This window comes from Akebia trifoliata, chromosome 3 (assembly GCF_017979445.1).
Source record: "Akebia trifoliata isolate Shusen 1 chromosome 3, ASM1797944v1, whole genome shotgun sequence".
Taxonomy (NCBI): Eukaryota; Viridiplantae; Streptophyta; class Magnoliopsida; order Ranunculales; family Lardizabalaceae; genus Akebia; species Akebia trifoliata.
In genome coordinates this window covers 24,916,767-24,944,599 of record NC_141377.1, presented here as the reverse complement: position 1 = coordinate 24,944,599, position 27,833 = coordinate 24,916,767, and the positions used below count along the sequence as shown (strand labels likewise).

Genomic DNA, 27,833 nt, shown 5'->3' with positions numbered 1-27,833 from the left:
CGGTAATAGAAATAATTAAACAAGAATAGACCTTCAGGTATCCTTTTTTTTTTTCAAGAAAATATATCCATGTCACATGATTGCAATTATTAACAAAAGAGCAACATTGTAACAAGATAACAATATTCTTTCCATGGATCGAGCAAGTGCAGGCTATTGGACAATCTGTCGATTCCGTAATAATAAATGATGCATATCAAATTCGAAGGAGACTTAACGGTAAGACAAGGATTCTTGAACTTTGGAGACATTCTTACCATTCGTCCTTCCATGTGATGAGCTTCAAATCCCTGTAGCCATGATACAAGATAAAAAAGAACTATATTGTAATTCAGTACTTTAATTTCAACTACTGTAAATTGACATGTCGATGTTGTTTTAGTTCAAGTATTGATGTTGGTAATGGGACCTTTGAACCAGTGTCGGGCATTTAATATCCAAGATGAAACAGTGAGGATGAGGAGTCCACCAACCACAACAGGAGTGTAGTTAAAAGTATCCTTTGTAATGGGGTCAGCCACGGGAAGCGAGAAGAGAATTGTAATGGTTAGGACCCAAATGACTGAAACCCAACCCACAAAGATCCCATAGCGGCCCAAGTTGAAAGGTCCAGGAACAAAGGACTTGCGGGCCAGTGTCACCCTAAAGAAGGTGGGTAGTGCATAAGAAATGTAAAGTCCAACGGTTGCTATCGACACCATTGCCTGAAATGCCACCAGGCTTCCAAGAGACTGTAATAGATTTGTAGAAAACAAGGTGTACAATCAGCTTTAAATAATAAAAGCAAGAGAAGAACGAAAAATAAAATAAATTGGCAGTTAACTACAAGGAGGGATTAATTAATTTACTCATTAAGCCGCATAACTTGGTTATATCATATATGTTATACATAATGACTCGGCAAGTCATTTATCTAACTAGTTCACAACACTCATAATCATAGTCAACAACTCAGGATTCGGGAACAAGTTGGCATGGGTAAATTTGGTAAAATCGGGAAAAATCAGAGAAAAAGCGGAAAGAAATCGAGCTAGGCTTATGTCTGTGTAATTGTTCATACTAGGTGGTGTTCTCATATTGTTTCACTAAATCTCATATTAAACAACAATAATAAATCACCAAATCCCATATAGATATCATCCGTGCATCCACAACACATTCAAGATTTATATTATTCAAATATAACAAATATTCAATGTTTTTTATCCTCATTTGCATCCTCATGATCTAATGTTCCATCAATAAAATGGTTACCATCATCTTCATCAAGGTCATCTTCTGTTACCAGTGCTTCAATTTCATCTTTGGTTTTTAATCACAAAGTTTGTGATTTAACCATGAAGTTGGTGATTTAATCGTGAAGTTTGTAAAAGTCATGATTAAATTGGTGAAGGAAAAAGTCATGATTTAATCGCAACTTTTTCAATAAGTCAAATAATTTGGTGACTATGCAGTTAATCACATAATTTCATATGAACGATTTTAATATATGTTCACATGATTAGAAATCAAAAGTGAGAAATACGAACCGTTAATGCCATGCAAAATGATACAAAAGCAGAGAGCCAAACTGCATTTAAAGGGACTTCTTGCTTATTCACTTTATGCCACAATGGTGAAAAAGGCATAGCTCCATCCCTTGAGAATGCATAAGCCATCCTGAAATAAAACAAAAGGGCTCCTTAAGTAGCTAATAAAGGATTAAAGGAATACCTCATACAAGTCTAGATATCGGTTTTAAAGAGGTTTTCACCTTGAGTTGCTTGTAACTGAACTCATACCACAAAAAAATATGGCGACGGCAACAACTCCCAAGCAAATGATGCCCCCAACTCCATTACCGTATCGACTCTTGAAGGATTGGTAAAATACCTCAGCAATGGCATAACCACCGGCATCATTGTCCAAGTCCAAAAGGCTTGGGATGTCGGTTACTGCGAATGTGATACCGAGTAGGTAAGCCCATCCAAAAATGATAGATATGCCAATGGCACTTATTATTCCTTTGGGTCCATTCTTATCTGCATTCTTTGTTTCCTCTGTCTACAAGTATGAATAAGTTAGGATTCAGTGATTTAATAAACTTGGAGTAAACAACATGAGAACATATAATGGAACTAGAATTGTCTCAAGGAAACAAAAAATAGTTCTTAAGCCACATTGGATGTAATATAAAATTTGTGAAGGTTTTACTAAGGTGCGTGTAGTAACTTACATCTGAACATAATTGTCAGTGAATGAGTCATCCTGGGAAGCATGACTCTCCGGCAAATCCATTCGAATAAAATAACATAAAAGGACATCCAAAATCACCATTTTTAAAATAAAAAAAAGGCCCATTTGGTTTTCTAATAAAAGAAAATGCTTCATATTTTACAGGAAAAAAGAGAGTAAATGAGTAAATTAAGAGTCTTTTTACACCAATTGGTAGCTCAGATTGCTGATGTGTATCAACTTGAGTGAGAGATTTTGGGTTCAATCTCACAACCAAAAGGTTTCATCAGTGAATTTAAAATCACCTTAATCCCAATTGTTAGCCGGGTCAAGCATTGTGGGTGCCGAACCCTCAAGCACCTTATATGTTTCAATTTTTTTTTTTTTTTTTGAAAGTGAATCTTCTCGATAAAAGAGTTGGTGTCTGATGGCCATCTCTTGTTTGAGACCTCAAAGGTTTAAAAATCTAACCAGACTTTATTTAATGTTAAAGTGTTCTATAGCTTCTAGAGGCAATAAGTTTATATGACAAGGCAATAAATATAACAATAAAACGTACCATATGAGCGGAAGCATCGTACCCTAAAAGAGAATACTGGCTCATTAAGAGCCCCAGAACAAATATATAAGGTTTGCTTTGGATTCCACTCCCAGTATCCGTGTTGAAATGAGTGAAAACAAACTTGGTACTAGCCTTCTCGGTGGCAACAATTGGAATGAGAATCATAAGGACCAAAACACCTACAAATTCAAAAATAAGTTAAAGTTATACGATGAAGCCTCCCTTGACCCAGAAATGAAAACAGAAGATAAAAAGAGAGGAAAATTCCTCATACCTACGATATTCCATGCAGAAGCAAGTTGTCCAAAAAAGGATAGCCATGTGATGGAAAGACTATTTATGAGAGCATGTAAGAACAATATTCCCCCATGAAAGCAAATAACTAAATATTTAGAAACCTCATAACCATCACCATTGTTTCCACTTGTGCTAAGTAGGATGATAACTTGAATTAGCTGAGCAAGAGAGAAATCTACACTTGTAGTAACGGCCCACTGCAAATGAATTAGTCTTTTAAACTGTTAGAGCCTTCTATATATGAAGTTGTAATGGCTATTACAATATATATTGAAGGTCTGGACTTCAAAATTATAATATTCTCAGCGATACCTGACCAACAATGTTGAACCTGCATGAAAAACAAAAGGTTCATTGGGGAGCAATAGAAAATTTGAGAGGAGAAGAAATTCGTATTAACAGTTGAAGTTTTGTTAAGACGAAAACAAGAAATGTCCATTTTTGGTTCAAGACTCCAAATAAATGATACAAAACTACATTCCAAGTTTAGGTACATCGGTACATATCATATTTTAAAGAACTTGTAACAACAAATAAATTACGATAAATGGTGGGAAAAGCTTAAAGTCGTTCAGAAAAGATTCTAAAAAGCAACAATCACAGTTTCTACATATAATCTCATGGAGAATGTTAAAGAAGGTCAGAGCATATGTCTTTGGTTGCTCAAACATACAAATTTCTCGTCAACATAACTTGAGCAAAATGTGCACTTCCATCAATTTTGCACCAATTCTTGCATATTTTTCGTATCACCCCTATTACATACTCGCTTTCCATTAAAAAGCATTTGTCACAATGTCTTACCCATTTTGGGACAGAACTAGTTTGTCGTTGGACATCTTAAATTTCAAAATAATTACTAGTTAGAAATTTTTTGTTACTTGCCTCTTCAATTTTGTAATTAGAATAGATTAAGTGTGTTGATTCATGATTGATATTTGATAAGAGTCATTGGATTCGTTAGATCAAGTGACTATCGATCGGATGCGATCAAAACCATTAGATCATCTAGGTTCAACTAATAAGTGTTGATTAAAAGGCATGGGACACATACCTTCAATAGGATGTGCTCTGGAACGTTAAATCTAAAATTAGACACGATCGAACGGCTATTAAACCAGGAGACATTAAATCATGACTCTTGGTCAACAGACACAAAAATAACTATAAAAAGCCAATCAAAAATCAGATTTCTTCATTGAAAATTTCTGTATTTGCCTTTTTCTAAGCTTAAGTACTTGGCATCGTCGGTTACTAATTTTTGAGTATTCTAGATTAAATCGGATTGTATATATTCCAATTTAATAATTCGAGTGTCGATTTCTCTGTATCCTAAATGCACTTGTTCATTGACCTTTTGTGTAATGTAATTCTAACCATTAAAGGGGAATATTTGTCTAAAAGAGATTGAATTTGATTCAAGCTTTGAAGTCTTAAAAATATCTCCTTCATCGAATTTTTTCAAGTCACAAAGTGAATTTTCTAATAGTTTTAGACAAATATTTGTTTCCAATTCGATGGAGGCTTCGACTTTTCATTCTTTCCAAGTTATGAATCAAGAAATGTCTCGCCTTGACCATTTCGATGAACAACACTTTACTCGATGTCAACAAAAAGTGTTGTTCTTCCTCACTACTTTGAACATTGCCGATGTTCTAAAAGATGATCAGGAAGTCATTACTAATGCTACTCCAGAAGATAGTACTACATTAAAAGAGAGGCGCAAGAAACAAAAAACAGACGACTTTATGTGCAAAATACCATATTCTCAATGCACTCTCGAACTCGATTTATGATATCTATCGTATTGCCAAATTGACTAAGGAACTGTGGAAAGCTCTGGAGAATAAGTACAAAATTGAAGAGGCAAATAACCAAAAATTTCTAATTAGTAATTATTTTGATTTTAAGAAGTCCAACGACAAACCGATTCTATCCTAAGTACATTAAATCATGGCTCTTGGACTTCAAGGCTCGAATTAAATTCGATCACTTTTAAACAAATATTCCCCCTTATTGGTTAGAACCACAATACACAAAAGGTCAACGAACAAATGCCTTTTGGATATAAAGAAGCCTATACTCAAATTATTAAATTGGAATATGTACAATTCGATTTAATTTATAATACTCAAAAATTAGAAACTAACGATGCCAAATACTTAAGCTTAAAAAAATAAACATTTTCAGTAAAGAAATCTAATTTTTGATTGGCTTTTTATAGACATTTTTGTGTCTGTTGACTAAAAGTCATGATTTAATGTCTCTTTATTCAATAGCCATCGGATTGTGTCTGATCTTAGATCTAACGATCCAGATAGCATCCTATCGAAGGTATGTGTCTTATGCCTTTTAATCAACACCGATTAGTTGAATCTGGATGATCTAATGGTTCTGATCATGTCCGATCGGTTGCCATTTGATCTAATAAATCCAATCGACTCTGATTAGATACCAATCATGAATCAATGCACCTGATCAATTCTGATCAGGTACTAACTTGATCCAACGCACTCGATCATTATCGATCAGGTACTATTTTGATCCATCATATCCGATCAGATACTAAAGTGATTGTGCACCCGATCTATCACACAGCAACGATGTGTACGGGCAAAGTGCAAAGTGTGCCTCAAAACACCCAATCGCCCTTTCGCACGTACCACCTCAAAGCACCGGATCAAAGCCCTAAAGGTATGACACAAATACAATTAACTATGTTGACTTTTTCTTATAAGATACACTACTTTCTCACTTGTGAGCAATGTGGAACTAAACCGTATATACACAAAATCCCCAAAATCTAATATAAGAAAAAAAAAATTTACAAAAACTTGAATTTTATTTTTGAAATTATTCAACAATTTTCTCACTTGGTGCATATACAAATTAGAAAGAATAAACTTATCATGGAATCTCTGTTTTCCTGATAAGATCCAGATTAAGACTTTATCTCCCTTGACATCATCATTACCATCTAAGCCCCTTATCCCAATATTTTTGGGGTTGGTCCAACAAATCCCTGTTCCTCCAATCAATTCAGTCTCAAACTAAAGGAACATTCTAAGGAACAGAGGATTCTTTTTCTCTTCTTTTTTTTTGTTTTTTTTTTTTTTTTTAAAGTAACACACACACACACACACTTCTATTCCAGCAATTGGAAGTCCAAACAAGTCTTGAATCTTCTCTAGGCAGATAATAAGTGCAAATTGTGATCAAAACAACTGTGTAAAATTGAACAAAAATAAGTGTGCAAACCCACAATTCAACATATAATCAGAGAAGAGAAGAACAATTTTAAAGATAAGTTACCAGCCCGTCAACCACGAAGCGAAAGGTGCCCAATCGGGGCCAGCGAGCTTCGCACTCCAATAATAGAGACCACCAGAAGTAGGAAAGGAGGAACAAATCTCAGCCATTGAGTACCCAACAAACATGGTGAAAAACCCAGCAATAAACCATCCATAAACGAAACTAATTGGACCCCCAAACTTCAAACCCGTATTGTAAAGTGTGGTTACTCCTGTAAGCACCGATATAATTGAAAAAGAAAATGCAAAATTTGAAAGCACCCTGCAATTCCAAACAAGACCCAGAAACCAGAATTAAACCAAAAATAAATAAAAATGATCCAATACACATATTTCATCTATCCAAGAGAAGCAAAAAATAATGAAAATTAGGAACAAAAACAACCAAAAGAAAAAAAAAAAAAAAAAAGAGAGGAAAAAGTCTGGATTTCTTTACGAGAGGTCGCGCTTTAGTTCTTGCTTGTAACCAAGCTGGAGTAGACGTGATTGGCCTGAATCCAATGAAGAATTCCCAGTGTGTACCTGAGAAGTAAGTGGTATTTCTTCACGTCTTTTAACCATTTTTCACGGAAAGAAGAACATCTGAGAGTGAGAAATGGGTTTGTGTCTTTGTTAATTATCTTTGACTATTGCCGTCTTTGTTCTCCCACTGTGTAGTATTGAAATGCTTCAATTTTTTTTCTCCCAGTTTTCATAAATAAAAGATTTTCCCATTGATATGTCCCACCTAATCTCAAGTCTGTGTTGCTGTGAAGGGTTTGGTCAAATCAGACAGGCAACGCATTCTACATGCAAAGGTCAAGATGACCGCGACATCTTACCGAAAATTGTTTGACTCAGTAAATTTTACTCACAGAGGATACAGAAATCTGAGATTTACCAATCACATGTACCCACGTATAATTTACAAAAATACCTTTGTAAATTACAAAATTACCCTTGCATACTTGACGTGGCAAGCACTGAGACTTTGTGAGCAAATAACGACTCACATGTTACCTGTCTTTGAAATTTTGGCCCTGCTTAATACCATGCAAATCATTTGCAATGTGCAAATTACCGTAAATGATTTGCAATGCAAAAATTACTGTTGCTAGGTAACCACCGTGCAATCTCGCAAAATCACTCTATGCGCTTGTATTTATATATATTTTTTTAATGCAACTTTTGTTTGAAAGGGACATAGACGCATAACTTATATGGTTTTCCACGTTACAAAGCAACTTCTAAATTCTGGATTCAAGTCCACCTTACCAGAAAAAAATTAAAAAAAACTACAAAAATGATTTATCATAAATGTCCATTAATTATTTTCAAACATGGTATTTACGAGGTGCACTTTTGGTACAAGTGGGGGGTCCTACTTAAAACAAAAAAAAAGTAATTATCAATCCCATTTTCGAAAATTAAAGGTCTCATTGTTCCTAATATACCATTGCTTTGGATAAAGCATATATATAGTGTAATTGATCAAACGACCACACAACAATGCCAATAAAACAGTCCAACAATAATAAAGCATGCAATATGTAAATAAATAAAGAGAGAATACTAGAACTTGTTAGTTAAGAATTCGGTAGGTCAAGACACAAGCTTGGTTAACTATCCTAAAGATGATAATCACTATTATAGACATCTCAATTTGATCGAATAAGCCCGAGAGCTTATTCGAATCCAATGGTAAGGATTAATTCGAGATTATTTCAATCAATCAAGTGGGATCCACTTAAACGAATCAAATTTAATCAATCAAGTGATATAAAAAAAAATGGATTTTGCCTAATCATATAGACTAAGCGGGCAAGCATAGATATGGCTTGGACGTTTGGAACATATGGCTAAGCCATTTGTTTTTTTGACCTTTACTTTATTGTGCACAAGTATAAAATTACACTGGTCTTTTGTAGACATGAGAATGTTCATCTTTAAACCTCAATGCTACGTTGTTTGAAGTTATCATCATTGTTTTTTGGAAATAGGTGTGAATAGGCGCCCGAATCAATTTTTTAGAAAAATCATTTTTCATAACATGTTAGTGACTCGTTTATAGAAAAAATATGTAGTCTACCTAAGATGTAGGTAATAAGATTCAGTTAAAAAATGGGGAAGGTGTTAGGTACCCTATTCTCTCCATTTAGGGTGGTTATCTTTTTAAACTTAACCATTTTGAATAATTAACAAAACAAAAATGCATGAGATGCATGAAATGAATGTATACACATAGGGGGCATGTACCTTTTTTAGAGGGGGTTTAATATTAGTGTTGACATGGAAAATATCCTATGGAAGAGGATATCCCATGGAGTCATCACATTTTATATGAATTGAAATGTTGGTTTGAGATTTTAGAGAAATTTCATAGATAAAATTTTCTTAAATCCATAACCTTGATGGATGCATGCTAGATTAGAAACTTAGTATTTCAACCTCATCAAGAGAATTACACATTTCTCTATCATGGTCAATCATGTGTGGTGTGTGTGCATAGTGTACATTATGATGTATGAGAGAAAAATAGGTTAAGAAGGGCTTCAACCTCCATCGTTTTGACCAGATCGCCTAAAGCATTTTATGCTCAGGTTGAGATTCAATCTACTCGGGATGAATGAGGGCTCTTCATTACATCTTAAAGACTTCTAAAAAAGAAAAAAAATATGGATAGAAAAAGAATATACAAACTTAAAAATAAACTAGATCTTAACCTATATTTTTCCTTAATAGTCTTGAATGAACTTGAGCCTTGAGAGATGAACTTGAGGGTTGAGTGACTTAGTAGAGGGTATGTGGTTAGAAAAGATAAGAGTTGTTGAGTTGAAAGTTGGGAGATGAGACATGGAGTAGATATTTTTGGTTAAGAGATGGGAGCTTTAGATCTTGCCTTGCTCATAGAAAATGAGGGTATTTATAAAGTTTTTAAAAAAATTTTAAGGATAAAGTAGTTCAACCCTAAAAATAAAAAGAATGAGTATAAGGTTTAAGTTATTTCTTTTTGAATTTTCCATTTTTATGAAGATAATGGTGGAATTTGTAATAAAAGTATTTTTGGTCTTTGATTTATTAGTACATAGATGTGAGGGAACAAAAGTATTTTTGGAAAAATAAGTAGGGCAGTGAAATATGTAAAGGTAAAGTGATGGTGAAAAGTAGACCTTGATTCATTTTTAAATAACTCATAAGGCAAGGGTGGATGTATATTTTTGAAATGGACTAATTGGAGAGCTCCATATATGTACTTGAAGATTTCCACCTTTTGAAGGTAGGATTGGAAGTTCTCCCAATTTTAGAGATTTTTACCAAAGATCAAAGTACCTTTTTGGTTTGACCCACACTTTTTGAGGATGGTATTCTTGGATTTTCACAAAGGGGAGTTGACCATCCAATTAGGTTGGAGCATTGGGTATTGGTGTCTTATGAAAGACCAATATATGTCATCTCTAAGAAGATGAGTTTCACATGGACTTAAGTTTGGATATTTGGACTAGGTTTGAAAATGAACTTGGTGTTGGGTTAGGAAATGGATAATGGATTAGTTTATGGGTTAGGGGATTGGGTATGTAATTGGTTGCACTTGTATGGATGGGCTAAAGACAAGGTTTGAGTATGAAAAATATGAGATAATGCATGGGTGTGTGTATGCATGAGGAAATGTGTCAAGTGACAATTTTTATGCAACGTACGCCCGTTGAAGGGTTTTGAATTTTTAATCAAAATTCACTTGAGATTTTTAGAAATTCCTAATGGGCTTGTGCAAATTGGGGTGTCTACACCTTTTCTCGAGAAGAGTCAAACACAATTATTTCTAGTATTTTCATGCTATTGACCATGTTAGTTAGGCAATTAGCCTACCTATGTGTTCACGAAATTCTTCACAGGAAATGACCACATATACCCTTTTAAATTGGATTTTCCCTCATCTAATTACCTCATTACCCATACCTTAAACCTCATAATTCTCTCTCACTTAAGGTCCTATGGTAATCTACTCATTCTCCTTAACTTGACCCAAGGTCTTTCTTGGTCCTTACTTAAGGTGAATTACTCCTCTAACCTAATTTGTTGAGACTCATTAAGAGCAATTCACTTCCATACCCCTCTAGCCTTCTTCAAAACTCAAAGTAATTCTATGACTTCCAATGTAAATTGACCATCTTCCAAGATCTATGACCGTTTTGTCCACCCTAGATAAGTTTCTAGAACTGGTGCCTAATGACTTATCTTTCTTCAAATTGTTGGAGAGCTAACCTAACCAATTATCTAGAATGTCCAAAACCAAGCACCAAATTACATGTCATTTGACTTAATTCTTTTCAATTTGACTAAAGGCTTAGGAACTTAAACTACTTTACCCCCTCAAATAATTCTATAGAAATTATTGGACTTTTACTAATCTATTCATTGATCATCTTGATTAACTAGACCCATAAGTGAGTAAAAGATTATTTAAGTCAAGTTGATAAAGGATAAATAGAGTCGTTTTATAAGGTTTTCTTGTAAATTATGGGAAATCTAGGTTTTAAGACCAAACTATCCCCAAAGAGAAAGAAAATTAAAGTTCTAAAACTCTATCCAAATCCTTTCTTAAGGCTCTTAAGCATTCCCAAAATTCTATCTAAATAGCCACTCACCTCCCAAGAAACCAAATCTAAGAAGAAGAAAAAGAAGAAGGTGGGAGAAGTTCTAGAACAATTCCCTTTTAATCACCCTATGCTTACTTTCCAATTCTTTAATTGTAGTGTTGTTTCATTCAAGTTTTTCTTTGTGGTTTTTAGTAATGTAGTACTTTAATTTCTAGTCTAGAGGTTTGGGGGTAGGGAGTAATCTCTATTTGAGGTAATCTCCATTAATAAGTCATCAATAAGTTTCTTGAGAGCTTTAGAATAGTTTGTTCTTCTTTACTTCCTTGCAAATTAAATTTCTAGATTAGTTTGTCTTTATTTTTATTTACTTTCCATGCAATTTAAAAGTCCTAGAATAATAGTTCTTTATTTTGTTTTCTTCAATGGTAACAGAGCTAGAGAGTAAATCCTCCTTGGAGGTAATCTCTTACTAAGTTCATCCCATCCATACACTTTCATGCATACACTCACCTATAAATGGCTTCAAGCAAGATATAGGTTCCTATAGGCCTATACATAACCCTTAAGGCCAACAAAAAGATTATCCTCATATGAATAACAACTCACACATAAGGTTTTGATCCCTTAATAGTCTTGTTCAATTCATGAACATTGCCTATGAGTCAAACCAATAAATAAAGTCTCCCAAGGGAGCACATAAATTAGTTTTCAAGCTTTGAGACCCCAAATAATGAAATTCAATTGGATTCTATCAAAGTCTCTAACTTACAAAAAAATCCAGCAAACATATACTTTGATGTATGACTTTCTCATCTTCTCTTCTTATCAATTTTACAAGACTAGACTATAGCCAATTTTCTTTTTGAACTTATAGAAAAACCTCTATTTTCAAAAGGAATATATGTTAGTTTTAAAGCTTCATTTAATGGCTATATTAGTAATCATTTTAAGATGGGAGGGACAAAGTGCTTAACAACTTCTTTGTCCCTCAACCAAACTCCCTTACCTTAGAATCTCTAGGTAGACCAAAACCCCCTATCCTTTTCGATATATGAGTCACTACAAGCTAAGAAAGATATATTTTAAGACATTTTTATGATGTCTATTCACACCTTAATTGAATGGGGGTGACTCCAAAATCTAAGTAGATGAGCTCAAACCTCCCTAAAAGTTTTGAAGCCCACTATCTACAACTATACAATACGATTACAAACTTTTTGATGGTGTGTATTCTAAAAAAAGAAAAAAAAAAATCAATAGCAATAAGGAGGAAGAATGAAAAATTCATTTTATTTTTGTGTTAATGCTTGTGTTTCATATGTAATACCATTGAGTAAAAACTTATTATGTCAAGATAATTGGGTTGTCACGTGTCAAGCATAGATAAGTCTTTAAGAGAGATTGATTGGGCTCACCTAGATAAGGTTATTTAGACATACCCTCCACTTGTACCAATAATAAAAGTGCAAGAGTAGCCCTTAAAAAATAGAGTATAAGTGGTACATTTAATGCACATAAACAACAAAGATACAATAATATGCATACAACAAGCAAGTTCATAGCTAAAATTCCAACAATAATCCCAAAGTCACAAGAGATTTCATATAACAAGCAAGTTCATCACTAAAATTCCAACAATAAACTCAAAGTCACACAAGATTTTATCTAACAACAATCCAATCAAAAGACTAAAACCACCAAATCTGCTAATTAAACACAATCTAAAATATAAGCCCCAATACAATAGTCCCACAAATATCATCTTAGAGATATGTGTCCAATATATATTGTATCTTTTCTCGTAGTCCCTCCAAAATCATCTTTCGAGATTCTTCATCTCTTGCCAAAACCATTCTTGCTCCCATTACATCTCTCCCAAGTATCTTATAAGCATACTCACGGTATTTTTTTGTTGAACCCATCCATCTTCATTAACTCCATGTATAGTGTGTGGACCAATGTATTGAGATTTAACGCCTTGGTCATCTCATCAAATTTTTCACTCATTCCCTCAATCATTTGTTGTACAACTTCTGTATTTAGAGTCCTTTTACCTCGTTGTATCTTTTTGAATTTGAATTTGATGATCTTTTACCAAGACTTGTCAACAAAACACTCTCTTCCTCTTCAATGCCATCCAAGTCTATGCCCTTATCCCTTATTGGCAAGTCATTCTTTTTCATTTTTACCTTCAATATTATCAATATCAAGACAATCTATCCCACCACTAAAGAAGCTTCCACTAGCATCATCATTGCCAATGATTATTGACAAACGTTCAAAATCCCATTGGGGGCCTCTATTACGAAACCTTTTGTATTTTTTAGTGTATTTCTGTAATAACAAACAATAGTGTATCATTAGATTCAATAATCACAACAAATATTTACATCAAATGGAGAGATAAAAGATAAATAAAAAAATTTACCATACCTCAAGGTGGTCATCCCAAACCTCATCAGGTGCAGTGATTGTCTTACACGATCCCATCCAAAATCACTCATATCTACCAATTCTTTAGGAGCTTTATATTCAATTTTCACTATTCTCAATCTACTTTCAATGTGTGTCCTCTCTACGTTTATTTTGATTCTTTTGAAAAGAGTGTCACTAACTAATTTCCTTTCATGTATTACACTATTTGTTGCTTTTTCTCACTTCTTCCATTAATGTATCAGTTATAATGTTATTGTAGACACCCCATTTTTGCATCCGCCTGATTAATCAACTCGTCAACCCGATTACAACGGTTCCCAAAGATGGATGTTTATTCCAATACTTTATTTTGTTATCAGATATGTTTCAGAAATCCGGATGAGGTATCTCGAACTAACAAAACTATAAAAACCATACTATGCTAGGAAAATATAACCCCAAAAATATAGAAATCATCATCTTGTAGACAAAAACAAACTTTACGATAAAAATCACTAAAAAATGATCAAATTACCAAAATAACCCTAACATCAAAACATTCTTAGAGCCTACAATACAATACGCTTAGGAAAACCCATTCAAATATATAAAACAACAAATCGAAATCAAATAAATCATTTCATCAATTTTCACAAAATTTGACAAAATTATGAAAATGCCCCTCATAAAGTTCACAATCATTTCGCACAAAAAATTTCATAAATGATAAAAACCAATATTTCCATTGAATTTCTTACAAAAAACCGATTCCAAAACATCTTGAAATATTGAAAATCGACTTAAAACGCAAAAAATCCTCTCAAAAGGTAAAACGGTAATTTTTCAATTAAAAAAATTTTAAATGACGAAATTAATAAATAATGTAAAGTGAAACATTAATAAAATTAATTTAAAAATCTGAACCAAAAAAATCGATCAATCAGGCTCTCAGACAAAATTATTGATGGTTGCCCAGATATTTATTAAAGGACCCCTCTATCTAGGGTCCCAAAGAATTAAAGATATAATAAAGGGGGGTTCTCCAAAAAAATTAAAGTCAATCAAGTAAGACTAAAGTCAAGATCTTAAAGTCAATCAAGTAAGACTCAAGTCAAAATCTTAAAGTCAATCAAGTAAGACTCAAGTCAAAAAATTAAAGTCAATCAAGTAAGACTCAAGTTAAAATCTTAAAGTCAATCAAGTGAGACTAAAAGTCAAAACTCTAATAGCATTTTAATTAAACAATAACTCTATTTAAAATAATTCTAATTAAACAATAACTCTATTTAAAATAATTCTAATTAAAACAAAACTTTACCTAAAATAATTCTAATTAAAATATAACTCTACCTAAAATAATTATAATTAAACAATAACTCTCTCTAAAAGAATTATAATTAAATACTAACTCTATCAAAACAAGCACTTAAAAAAATCTATAAATAGGGATCCTTACAACCTATTTTCATATCAAATGATAAATCCTAAAAAAAGTAGGTCAAAAAACTTCCCTAAGTTCCCATAAACCCTAATTTTAAAATCCCAACTCCTTATCTAAGATCCATACCCCAACTTTAGTTAAAAAAATGCCTAGAAACTTTTCAAAACACCCAAGAAATCTATAAAAAAAATTAAAAAAATTCAACAGGAGATACTTTATTTTGAAGATCCGAAACAAATCTGGTGACAGAACGAAGCAAGGAGTGTTGTACGAAGAACTATTCTACCAAATCTGAAAGAACAAGACCATTGTCTTCATAAAGGTAAAGATTTAAATTTTTTTTATTGATTAGGTCTTTTTAGCAATATAGTTCTATTTGAAAATTAGTAGAGACCGGCGTTTGTCGGGCGGGGTTGGTGCCTAACACCTTCCAACTCCGTAACGTGATCCTCGGACTTAGTTTCTTATTTTTCATAGATTAATTTTTTTTTTGGTTTTTAGAGTCAATGTTCGGTTCCTAGACTGTAATAACTAGGTGGCGACTCCAAAACCTCAAAGGTCAAAAGCGGATCTACACACCCCCGCGGATCGAAGGCGTTTTCAGTGGCCACTCCGCTGGGGACCATTGAGGATCAAACTTGAAAAATCCCAAGTATAGGAGCAATGCTAAAATGATCTATATTTTTTTATTTATTTTTAATTGTTAGTTTGTTTATTTATTTATTTATTTATTTGTTAGTTATTTCTATCATTCTTTTTGTTCAATTATGGATCGTGTGTTTGGGTTGTGAATATTCTACTTTTGCATGTCATTATTTGTTTATGATTTAATCAAAGACCATTTGGAATGACCCCAAATAATACAAGATTTCGAAAGGATAATTTTATTGAGGATGGAATATTGATTATTGGACTATGGAGATTGTAAAAAAAAAAAAATCTTTTACTTTATTATCCATCTTTTTTAGGTGTATGTCTGTAGACACCTCATTTTTGTACTCGCCTGATTAATCAACTCGTCAACCCGATCGCAATGATTCCCAATGATGGATGTGTATTCCATTGCTTTATTTCGTTACCAGATGTGTTTCAGAAATCCGAATGAGGTATCTCGAATTGACAAAACCTTAGAAATCACGCTACGTTAGGAAAATACGACCCCAAAAATATAGAAATCATCATCTTGCAGACCAAAAAGAAGTTTCACGATAAAAATCACTAAAAAACTATAAAATTACGAAAATACCCCTAACATCAAAATAACCCTAGAGCCTACGTTACGATTAGAAAAATCCATTCAAACACATAAAACAACAAATCGAAAGCAAATAAATCATTTCACCAATTTTAACAGAATTTGACAAAATTACGAAAATACCCCTCATAAAGTTCACAATCATTTCACACACAAAATTTCATAAATGACAAAAATTAATGTTTCCATTGAATTCCTTATGAAAAATTGATTCTAAAACATCCGGGAACATTAAAAACCGACTTAAAACGTGAAAAGTCCTCTCCGGGGGTAAAACGGTAATTTCACAATTTTCATAATTAAAAAATTTAAAATTAATAAATAAAATATTAAATAATTAAATTAAAATATTAATAAAATTGATTTAAAATTTTGAACCAAAGAAATCGATCAATCGGGCTCTCATGGAAAATTGTTGAGGGTTCGTGAGATATTTCTTTAAGGACCCATCCATTTGGGGGTCTAAAGAATTAAAGAAATAATGGAGGAGGGGTCTCCAAAAATTAAAAGTAAATCAAGCAAGACTGAAGTCAAGGTATTAAAGTCAATCAAGTGAAACTAAAGTCAAAATTAAAGTCTATTAAGCAAGACTGAAGTCAAGATATTAAAAGTCAATCAATTAAGACTAAAGTCAAAATATTAAAAGTCAATCAAATAAGACCAAAAGTCAAAATCATAATAGAGATCTAATTAAATAATAACTCTATCTAATAGAGTTCTAACTTAAAAACAATTCTACCTAAAACAATTCTAATTAAAACACAACTCTACCTAAAACAATTTTAACTAAAACACAACTCTAATTAAAAGAACTCTAATTAAATACTAACTCTATCCAAATCAACCCTTGAAAAATTCTATAAATAGAGGTGCTCACACCCTATTTTCGTATAAAATCATAAACCCTAAGAGAAGTAGGTCTAGAAGCCCCCATAGCCCCCCATAAACCCTAGTTTTGGAGCCCCAACTCCTTACCTAACATCTCCCCTTCAATTTTAGCCTAGAAAATACCTAAAAGCCCTCCAAAAACACCCCTAAATCCGTAACAAATTTGAAGAGTTCAGATTCAAAAATAAGGAGATACCTTGCCTCGGAGATCTGAAATCAAATCCGGAGACAGAACGAAGCAAGGGAGTACGGTACAATAAGCTATTTTTGTCAAATCTGAGGGAACAAAATCCGTGCTATTGGAAATGTATGAAATTTTTATTTTTATTTTTATCTAGGTTTTTAGCAATGTGATATATTTGGGAAGTTAGTAGAGACCGGCTTTGGCCGGGCGGGGTTGGTGCCTAACACCTTCCAAACCTGTAACGTGATCCCCAGACTCTTTTTTTCTTTCGTAGATTAGTTTACCTTTTTTAGAGTAAGTTTGGTTCCTAGACCTTAACAACTAGGTGGCGACTCTCAAACCTCAAGGGTCAAAAGCGGATCCGCGCACCCCGCGGATCGAGGGCGCTTTCAATGTCCATCCATTTTTGGATAGCAAGATATTTGTATTTTTTTTTAAATGCTTGAATTATTGATTGTCAGCGTTTTTTATTTGTTTTTCTTATATGTGTGCAGTTTTTTTTTTTAAAGAGTTGTGCTGTCCATTGACAGCAAACAAAAAATAAAAATAAAAATGAAGAATTTTTTTTTTATTTTAGGGTGTCGTTAGCCAACAACACCATTTTATACTGATTTTAGGCGTGGTGTGCTAATAACAATTTGTTTTTCTTATTAGTTCTATCTTCTTCCCCAATGGAAGAAACAATAAACCAGCAAAAGAGAGATGTCTCTCTCTCTCTCTCCCTCTACTTCTTCTCTACTCTCTCCAATTTTCTTTTGCAATCGCAAGCCACGATTCTGATTTGCTGATCCAATCCATGGTTAGTGATAATCATTAATAACAAATTGACCAAACCACCGTGGCCAATGGAATGGGTTCCATGAGTGTTTCTGCGTCATTTTTGAGCTCTAATAGAGAGTTAATGGTAGCTGATCTAAATGTTTTTTTTTTGTTGCTTTTTAAAATTCTGTTTTATTTTAAATCGTGAGAGAGAGTGAATGCTGTAATCAAGCATGTTCGTCGGTTGAAATATCGATCTACCCGTGAAGAGGAAAGGCAGAAATAATTTTCGTTTCTGATTCTTCATCATCAAACCAACTTGTTGGATTAGCTCGGTTGAGAACCTTGAATTAGGTTGTTAAGATTGGATCAGAGTATAGATCCGCCATTCGAAGCCCCTGAACGATAAGAAATCTGGTTTGAACTTGTTGAGATCGAAAAGGAATTTATTTATTTTTTATTCGGCAAGTTTGTTTACAAAAAAATTGATTTTTTTTTTTTTGATTTGGACCAACGATTTCAAACTCACTATTTCAGATTTCTATTACGAACGATGAACTCGACAGATTTGTGGTATTTCGGTTCCATTCTCAATCTTATTTGTTTTTTTTTTAAGGGAGAATATGACCTCAAATTGGGTGTTGTAGTGGCAGCATAAGTTGAACGCTGATCAACGGCATAGATCGAAGTTTTTCTTTTTTTGGATTTGATTTCCAATTGAGTGCTGTAATGACTGCACAAATTTTTTGGACACAACATTGTAAATCGATAATAACCCAAATGTGATTAATGAGATTCTTTTGTGCTAAATGGATTAAGTTTTAAATGAATCGAAGAAGAAAATTCAAAAATTTGGGTTGGGTATATCCAATCTTGATAAAAACAAATTGATATTCACACCAACAGCACACCCCATGTAGATATTTGCCAATTAAATCTTTACTTGATTGCAAGTTGGGGCGACAATAGAATCTGTTTAAAAGGTTTTTCTTTTATATTTTTTAGTAATATTTTTCTATTTTGTTTTCTTAATCAACTTCTTTAAAAAAAAAATTATTCATCTTTGAAATCAGTTTTTTTTCTAATAATTTTTTTTCTTTCTTGGCAGAATAAAAATTATTTTGTTTAAAAAAAAATAATAATAATGGATATCACCCTCCATTTTCACAATTCTCATTCTATCCTTGAGCTAATATTGATTTTGTTTGGGTGGCGAGCGATCTTTGATTGGACAAAAAAAAAGGGATTATTTGATTTTAAAGAAAAATCTCCATCCCAACAATTACCATTATTTCCTTAATATTCTTTGAGAATTTCGATGTGTTTGGGGTCGTCAAAGCGATTGTTTTTTTTTTATTGAATTAATAAAAAAAATTTGAACTAAAAAAAATTATGTACTTATTTCGATGATTGATTCTAATTATTAATCTTATTGTTGATTGCTTATCTAACGTGCCATAATATTGATTGATATATGTGTGACTTTTTTAATCTTAATTGCAATATAATGCGTTTTGTATACCTTGATTAATATTCATATGGTATTAATGTTATGATGGTTTAATTTGACCCACGGGCCCATTTGATTAAAAAGGCCTCAGGCACACCCTACCCTATTTTGCATACACCACATGCACGTTTACTGTTTTGCACGCTTGCATGCCCCATATAACCAACGAGGCACTAATGCGTGGCCCTGTCTCTTCGGAGATGCGACGTCATTCATAAAAATCACAACTCCAGTCACGTACCTTAGGGTATATAAAATTGGGGCATCAGTACCGTCTAATCAGGTGACTCTGAAAGGTATATCGATGCACCCAAACTGGAGCGACCTGAGCCTTTGACCTATTTTGAGGCACACAGTTATATGTCCTGATTGCCAATGTAGTACTAATACATGGTCAGTCCCCTTGTGGGATGCCAAACTATTTAAGAAAGTTACAACTCTTGACTCGTACCCATAGGTATATCTAAGATGATCCACGTATTTCGTGGGATGCCAAACTATTTGTGAAAGTTACAACTCTTGACTCGTACCCATAGGTATATCCAAGATGATCCAGGTATATAAGTTGCATTTCTTAGTCATAACCAGTGCCTAAGAGAGATCTTGCTCTGATATACTACGGTACTAGGAGGATAGACTATGTCTATTCTTGAAAAGAGGTGATTTAAGAGTGCATTTGCTCAAGCATCACGCGTCACCTCTGATCTGGGGATTAAACTGGCTGCTTTTGGCTTCAGGGAAGTGAGTTGAAGTTTTAAATTATCACTATCACCTATACGGTATATCAAATCAAGTTACCACGTACCATCTAATTGAGTACGCTTGAGAGATATATAGGTGTACTTGGGCAAGGGTGGCCAGATAAAAATGCATTGCACATAGTAAACTTAAAGTCTAGAAACCTCCCCTATACGTTACGACTCGAATTTATCATGGGTGTTCCCGGGTTATTTATTGAATGGCACCCTGTGAATGATGAATGTGTGTGAATGATGAGATCAAAATGTATGGTTGTCTTCAAGTTTTTGTTTTTTTTTTTACCTGATTAAAATAGATGCACCGACTCAATAAAGAATCCATTTTTTGCAATAATTCATAATGACCTAGTCCATCTTGATTCAATGATCACTATGGGCCGGGCCATTTAAATAAAAATGAAAATCAAAGTCTTTCAAGTTTCAACCCATCTTAAAAGAAGAAAATATTTTTCGGAAGAACTTTTTTCAGAAAAAATGTTTTCTAGAAGAAAATGATTTCTAAAAGAAAAGGGAGGAAAAATAATTTACAAAAGATCTATTTTTGCATGAAAATTTTTTGAAATATGTTTTTTATAAAAAATCTATTTTTTACATGAACCTTGAAAAATTATCAAAATATATTGTAAAAAATAATCAGATTTGTGAAAATTATCATTTAATAAAAACAATACTTTTCAATAATTTTCAAAAGTGCAATAAAATCATTTTCCTTCTAAATAATCATTGAATGGATGAATTGTTTAATAGATTGGTGCACAGAATTCAATAAAATCATAGGATTCATTAAAATGTTATCAAGGGGGTAACACTGAAACTAGTTAAATTCACCTTCAATGAGGTTTAAGGATTATTATTGTACCTAAACTCAATCGTCCATTGTCTAGCTAAGGTAGTAAATCCGGTCAGTTAGAATAAATATCAATATCAAGTCAATAGTAAGAAATGACCTCAGAATTTCTCAACATCACCTAGTTATTCCCAAAAGATCATATTGTCTCAATCCTACTGGTTGTAAGCAATATTCAGAATCCTCAACCTAGAGTCAAGTCCGCTATGTGTGGGTAATTGTCTTTCATGAGTTTGAATCAAGTTTTTTTTTCAATTCATCAATATCATGTTTTCTTTAGATAGAGTCTACTTTTTTTCTATTGGGTTGAGTTAGTTTGTTAAGTCTATAGAGGTGTTTGTCGCCCCTTCTGAATTTGATTGGATAAAAGAAATTTTTGAATATCTCGAGCGCATTAACGAATTAACTAATAATCTAGTTTTAAGGATATATTTTTCTCCTGAACAAAAAGATAAGGGTCGAGCTCAACAACTTTCAATCAAAAAGCAAAGGTCATTGAACCTTAGAACAGAAAATAATTTTCAAGAAATTCATATAGAAACTATCATATCCCTAGAGGAACACGAGGGGATAATGAATTTACTCAGAAATTTCAAAAGACTTGTTCGTGTAATCATATGAGAGTATGTTAGGTACAAGCTTGGGTGTTGTTTAACACGGAATAGATACTCGTCTATATCAATGGAATCAAAGAAGATGCTAGAAAATATATTACTACTATCGCCACTACATCTCGAGTTAAAAAGTTCATTTAAGCACATGTTATCAGTCGATATAGGGGTACCTTTTGAGCTCATCTCTGATAATGGGTCGTATTTCAAATCTTAGGTCACTACTCTATGTTCAAAGTTCAGGATTTGACATTAGAAATCATCTCCCCACGCTCTCAGACTAATGGAAATGTTGAAACAGTCAATAACAAATCTCTAGATAATCATCGAAAAAATGTGTTAATTGCACCAGGATCCGTCAGAGAAGTTACCATTCACACTATGGGCCTATCAGTCTTCCATTGGAGTTATTCCCTACTCTCTAGTATATGATATGGAAGCAGAGTTAACAGTTAAAATGAAAATCCCGTATCTCAAGGTCTTGATAGAAAGTCAATTGTTAGAAACAGTCTGGGTTCGTTAGCAATATGAAGAAGTAAACCTGATCAAAGGAAAACTTAAAAGTTCTATACCAAGTGTAAACTTATCAGAAAAGAGTCACTCATATGTTTAACAAGAAAATCAAAGTTCGCCACTTTCAAGTCAATGACTCAACCGTCTGAAAGCACCCTCGATCCACAGGGTGCACAGATCCGCTTTTGACCTTTGAGGTTTGGGAGTCGCCACCTAGTTATTACGGTCTAGGAACCGAATATAGATTTTAAATGGATAAATCAACTAATCTACTACAAAAATATGGGTCCGAGGATCAAGTTACGGGATTGGAAGGTGTTAGGCACCAAACCCCACCCGGCCAATACCGATCTCTACTTATCCCAAATAAAACTACATTGCTAACAAAAAGACCTAGATAAAAAAATAAAAGAATTTTACCTTCGAACGCAATGATTCTAATCCCTCAGATCTGATAAAATTGCTCCTTCTACAGTACTTCTCGCTTTATTCTTTCTCCGGATCTAATTTCTGATCTCCAAGGCAAGGTATCCCTTTCTTAGATTTGGATTTTTTAAATTTGTTTACAGATTTTTAGGTATTTTTGAAGGGCTTCTACGTGTTTTTCAAGCTAAAATCGAAGCATGCGTGTTAGGTAACAAGTTGAGGCTTCAAAATTAGGGTTTATGGGAGGTTAAGGAAGCTTTTTGACCTACTTCTTTTAGGATTTTTTTCTTGGATACAAAAATAGGGTGTGGAGGCTTCTATTTATAAAGTTTTTTAGAAGAATTAGGATTTGATTAGAGTTTCTTTTAGGGTTTTAATTAGAATTTTGACTTTAGTTTTATGAGATTGGCTTGATTAGTTTAGATTAGGGTTTTGACTTTTAGTCTCATTTGATTGACTTTAAGATTTTGACTTTAGTCTTTCTTGATTGACTTTAATTTCTCAACTTTAGTCTTTCTTGATTGACTTTTAATATATTGACTTTAGTCTTACTTGATTGACTTTAAGATTTGGAGAACCCCCTTTTATATCTTTAATTCTTTGGGCCCCCAGATGGAGGGGTCCTTGAATAAATATCCTGGCAACCATCAACAATTTTACCTGAAAGCCTGATTGATCGATTTTTTGGTTTAAAATTTTAAATTAATTTTATTAATGTTTCACTTTACATTAGTTAATGTTTTATTTATTAATTTTAAAAAATTTAATTATTAAAATTGTAAAATTATCGTTTTGCTCTCGAAGAGGATTTTTTACATTTAAGTCATTTTTCAATGTTCCCGGATGTTTTGAAATCAATTTTTCATAAAGAATTCAATGGGAATGTTGATTTTAGTCATTTATGAAACTTTTTCTATGAAATGATCGTGAACTTTATGAGGGGCATTTTTGTAATTTTATCGAATTCTGTGAAAATTGGTGAAATGATTTATTTGATTTCGATTTATTATTTTAGGAATTTGAATGAGTTTTCCTAATCCTAACGTAAGCTCAAGGGTTGTTTTGATGTTAGGGGTATTTGGTAATTTGATCATTTTTAGTGATTTTTATCGTGAAGCTTCTTTTTGGTCCGTAAGATGATGATTTCTATGTTTCTGGGGTCGTATTTTCCTAGCGTAGCATGGTTTCTATAGTTTTGTCAGTTAGAAATACCTCATCCGGATTTCTGAAACATATCTGATAACAAAATAAAGCATTGGAATAAACATCTACCATGGGAAACCGTTGCGATCAGGTTGACTAGTTGATTAATCAGGCGAGTGTAAAAATGGGGTGTCTACAGATGCCCCTCTTTGGCAGAGAGTTGAAGCAAACTAGATAGCAAATTTATTTTGATAGATAGTGCGACATCTGAATGCCAAAAGTAGTGACAGTTCATTTTGCAGCCTGATTTAGCAATTCGTCAGGGTGTTCGGATTCTTGAGCGTAAAACTCTCCTCGAATTAAAAGGTTGTCAGGTCATCGAGCGAGAACTCTCACTGACAGTGTCAGATCCATGAATTTTAGAAAATTCTCCTTGACTAATGCAAAAGTGCACGTGTGTGCAATAGTGTGATGATTACTGAGTAAAATGTGTCCGGTCCTAGAGATCTTCTCTCACTGACAATAATGATTCAAAATTGAGATGCGAAAACAATCATGGCAAGGTTGAATAATGAAGTAATTGAAATCATAACATTATAGGAACTTTGTTAAATCCTATTTGAAATTCTTTTTTAGAATTCGAAAAAGTTTGAGTCTCTTTTATCGGACTCGAGCCTATTGTAGCCACGCTTCTCGGGCTAAGGAACTTAAACAATCTTGTTAATTCATTCTATAATTCAAACAAAGATGGAGTCTCGTTTCTCGGACTCTAGCTAAGGTTTACAGGAACTTAAACAATCCTATTAAAATTGAAGTCTCTTTTTTCATATTCGAACTAAGGTTTATAGGCATTTCAAAAAACCTATTCATTCTATGATTCAAAAAGCTGGAGTCTCGCTTCTCGGACTCGAATCTAGGTTTGTAGGCACTTCAAAAGCCTACTCATTCTATGATTCAAAAAGTTAGAGTCTCGTTTCTCGGACTCGAACTTAGGTTTATGGGCACTTCAAAAAGCCTATTCATTCAATGATTCAAAAAGTTGGAGTCTCGTTTTTCGGACTCGAACTTTGGTTTGTAGGCACTTTAAAAAGCCTATTCATTTTATGATTTAAAAAGTTGGAGTCTCGTTTCTCAGACTCAAACTTGGGTTTATAGGCACTTCAAAAATCCCACTCATTCTATGATTCAAAAAGTTTGAGTCTCGTTTCTTGGACTCGAACTTAGGTTTATAGGCATTTCAAAAAGTCCACTCATTTTATAATTCAAAAAGTTAGAGTCTCGTTTCTCAGAATCGAATTTAGGTTTGTAGGCACTTCAAAAGCCTATTCATTCTATGATTCAAAAAGTTGGAGTCTCATTTCTTAGACTCGAACTTACTAAATCACGTTTCTCGAGCTTAGATTTATAGGAACTTAAACAATCCTATTAATCGAGCTCAAAGTTTGAAGGATCGGGTCTTTATTGGCTTATCATGCATCTGGATTCATAATTGTCATTGGACTTCATCGGATTTTTAAATAAGATTTTCCTTTTTATCATGTGATTAAGAAAAAAACTTTGGAATTAAATGACTTTCAAAAAATGCCCCTAGTTTCAAGGTTGGCTTTAACTGGAACTTAACTACGAGACTGATGGAATAGATTACGCTTGAAAAATATGGACTTTAATGTATGACAGATAAAAGAATAGACATTCCCTTAAATTTAAGATTCTTGAGGTTATCATATTTGCAATAAGGGATTGATCATTTTCTTTCGAATTTCTATTGAAAAATGCTTGAACTGGACTTAAAAAATCTTGATAAATATTAAAATAGAAGATCTTTCTCTTCAAAGTGGTTGATGATTCTACATCTTCCATTAGCGAACACTTGAACAAGTAAACATACTTTTGAAGATCCTACAATATTCAAAATAACTTCTGATTTTTTCGACTTAAACATTGTCTTCAACGGATGTGAGTTCTTGGCTGAAAAATGAATATTATGGCTTGAATGGTTCTACATTTTCTAGTTTCTGCACAAGCTCCCTTTTGAATTTTTCGTCTTGATGGGACCTTTTCTCCCATTTGATAATGTCCTAATTTTTGCCTAGATCACCTCTTCAGGTTTCAATCTAGCTGGTTTTGTTTTCTTTTTCTGATGATGCTTTGATTTTTGCCTAGGTCGCCTTTTCAGGTTTTCAACCTAGTAGGCTTTCTTTTTTATGGTTATGCCCTCAATTTTGCCTAAGTCGCCTTTTCAGGTTTTCGACTTAGCGGGTTTCTCTTTTTTTTTTGATGATCTTGAATAACCAACTCAACAACTTCTTGGTTCCCTGCACCTTAACTGAGTCAATTAACATTCAGGAGGACTTAATAGGTGGGCTTAGGATATGGTTTAGAAAGAAAAAATATAATGATCAACTTCTCAAAATGCCCCTAGTTTGATATTCTCTCTTTTCTGTCAATTATTTTGATTTTTTCTAAATGCCCCTAGTTTGACATTCTTTTCTTTTTATCAATTCTTTTGATTATATTTTCTAATGCCCTTAATTTGGCATTCTTTTATTTTGAACCTTTCAATAGGGGATTTTCCTTTTAGATAACACTTTTCTTAAGAGAATACACTTATTCTTTGCGTGATCGAGCCTGAAGTAACTTCTCAGGTTGCCTACGTACCCCAAATATTTCTTTTTTTCTTTTGAAATCAGGTCAAAACGTAGTTCATACTAAGATTCCTTCCCAAGGTTGGTCGATGTGATTTAGAAATAAGAGGCTATTTATTTTTATTTTTTTAAAAGGCTACGGGGGGCTAAAGAAATTTTTCTTTTTTAAGACAAGGAAATGGTTCGACCAAAGGAGGCCTCCTTTGATGAATGCTGCTCGACTGGGTCAAAGTTTCAGGAATTTGATATCTGGATTGCTCTGTCAAGTAAGGTCTTCTTTTGAGAATGAATATTCTTCAATCTTCTTTTGTGAAATCGAGTATGATTGAATTTTCTGACTATTCAACTCTTCTAAAACTTCGAGAAAATCTTTTATTCTCTTATAAATGAAACTCTCATCTTTTGAGTGAGAAACATGGTAGATCCACTTGTAAGTCTTAACGTCTTTGTCGATGCTTTCAGCTATATCATTTTTGATCAATAATTTTTGACTTTGAAATCACTCTTGACTTTATGTCTTGATATATATTTTTATACGATCCATCCATATATCCTTATGAGATCATGCAAGAAACATTAACTATTCTCTCATGTTCTCCTAAGGATAATGTATTACTAATTTGTACTTCTTAAGTGTACTTTTTAATTCCAATATATATCAAATTTAATTAGTGAGCTTTGAGTCATTTCTCATGTTAGATTTTATTTTCACATCATTATTGCACATAGGATAATTAACAGGTTCTTTATTTATTAGAATAAAAAAGAACATAGACTGACATACCTGACTAAAGCCTAAAATTAACAATGACTAACTGAACTTAAAGACTGACGCAACTGAAACTAAAAAAACTAAGAAGACTTAAAAAAAATGACATCATTCTGAATAGAGGGACATAATTCTAGGTTCTATGCCACTTTGGTTATCTTCAATGGATGACTTGGACTTGCCTACTTTTACTCTCTTCATATTTCCATATGTTGGACAACCTATTGTTTCAATAATCTTTATGTTCTTTAGTTCTGCCACTGCCTTAGGGTAATTGAGCTCATTCTGGCCTGGAGCGAATGCACTGTTAAAACCAATTGGGTGAATAAAGGAAATTGGGTCAACTTATTCGAATTTGGATATAGATATTAGGTTTAGAGTAGGAGGGGTTGATTTTGAAAGGTAGGCAAAGGGTTAGTCTTAACATTGGGTGTGGTAGGAGTGGGTATGGTAACCTTTCCTTGTTCAATCAAGTCTTGGATAACATGACGGAGAGTAATACACCTGTCAAGAACATAATCAAGCATTTGATGAAATTCACAGAATTGTCCATTATCCATGTTTCGAGAAAGAGTATTAGGCAAAGGCTTAGGTTGTAAAGGTGTCAGCAATCCCCTTTTCATCAATTTTTGATAAATAACACTAAGGGACATTCCAAGATTGGCAAACTATCTCCTAGGCTTATCTTGCAAAGGCTGAGTAGTTTGA

General features: G+C 33.2%; 1 protein-coding gene across 1 annotated transcript; it reads right to left on the bottom strand.

Moving 5' to 3' along the window:
* Positions 1–154: 154 nt before the first annotated feature.
* On the bottom strand, positions 155–7,063 carry LOC147406190 (amino-acid permease BAT1 homolog). The gene is made up of 8 exons (XM_086434154.1): positions 6,821–7,063; positions 6,386–6,646; positions 3,386–3,404; positions 3,051–3,270; positions 2,774–2,955; positions 1,754–2,043; positions 1,530–1,659; positions 155–731 (listed from the first exon to the last, which is right to left on the bottom strand). The coding sequence occupies exons 1-8, from the start codon at positions 6,943–6,945 to the stop codon at positions 384–386; spliced, it is 1,575 nt and encodes a 524-aa protein (XP_086290280.1). The 5' UTR covers positions 6,946–7,063; the 3' UTR covers positions 155–383.
* Between the last annotated feature and the right edge of the window lie 20,770 nt (positions 7,064–27,833).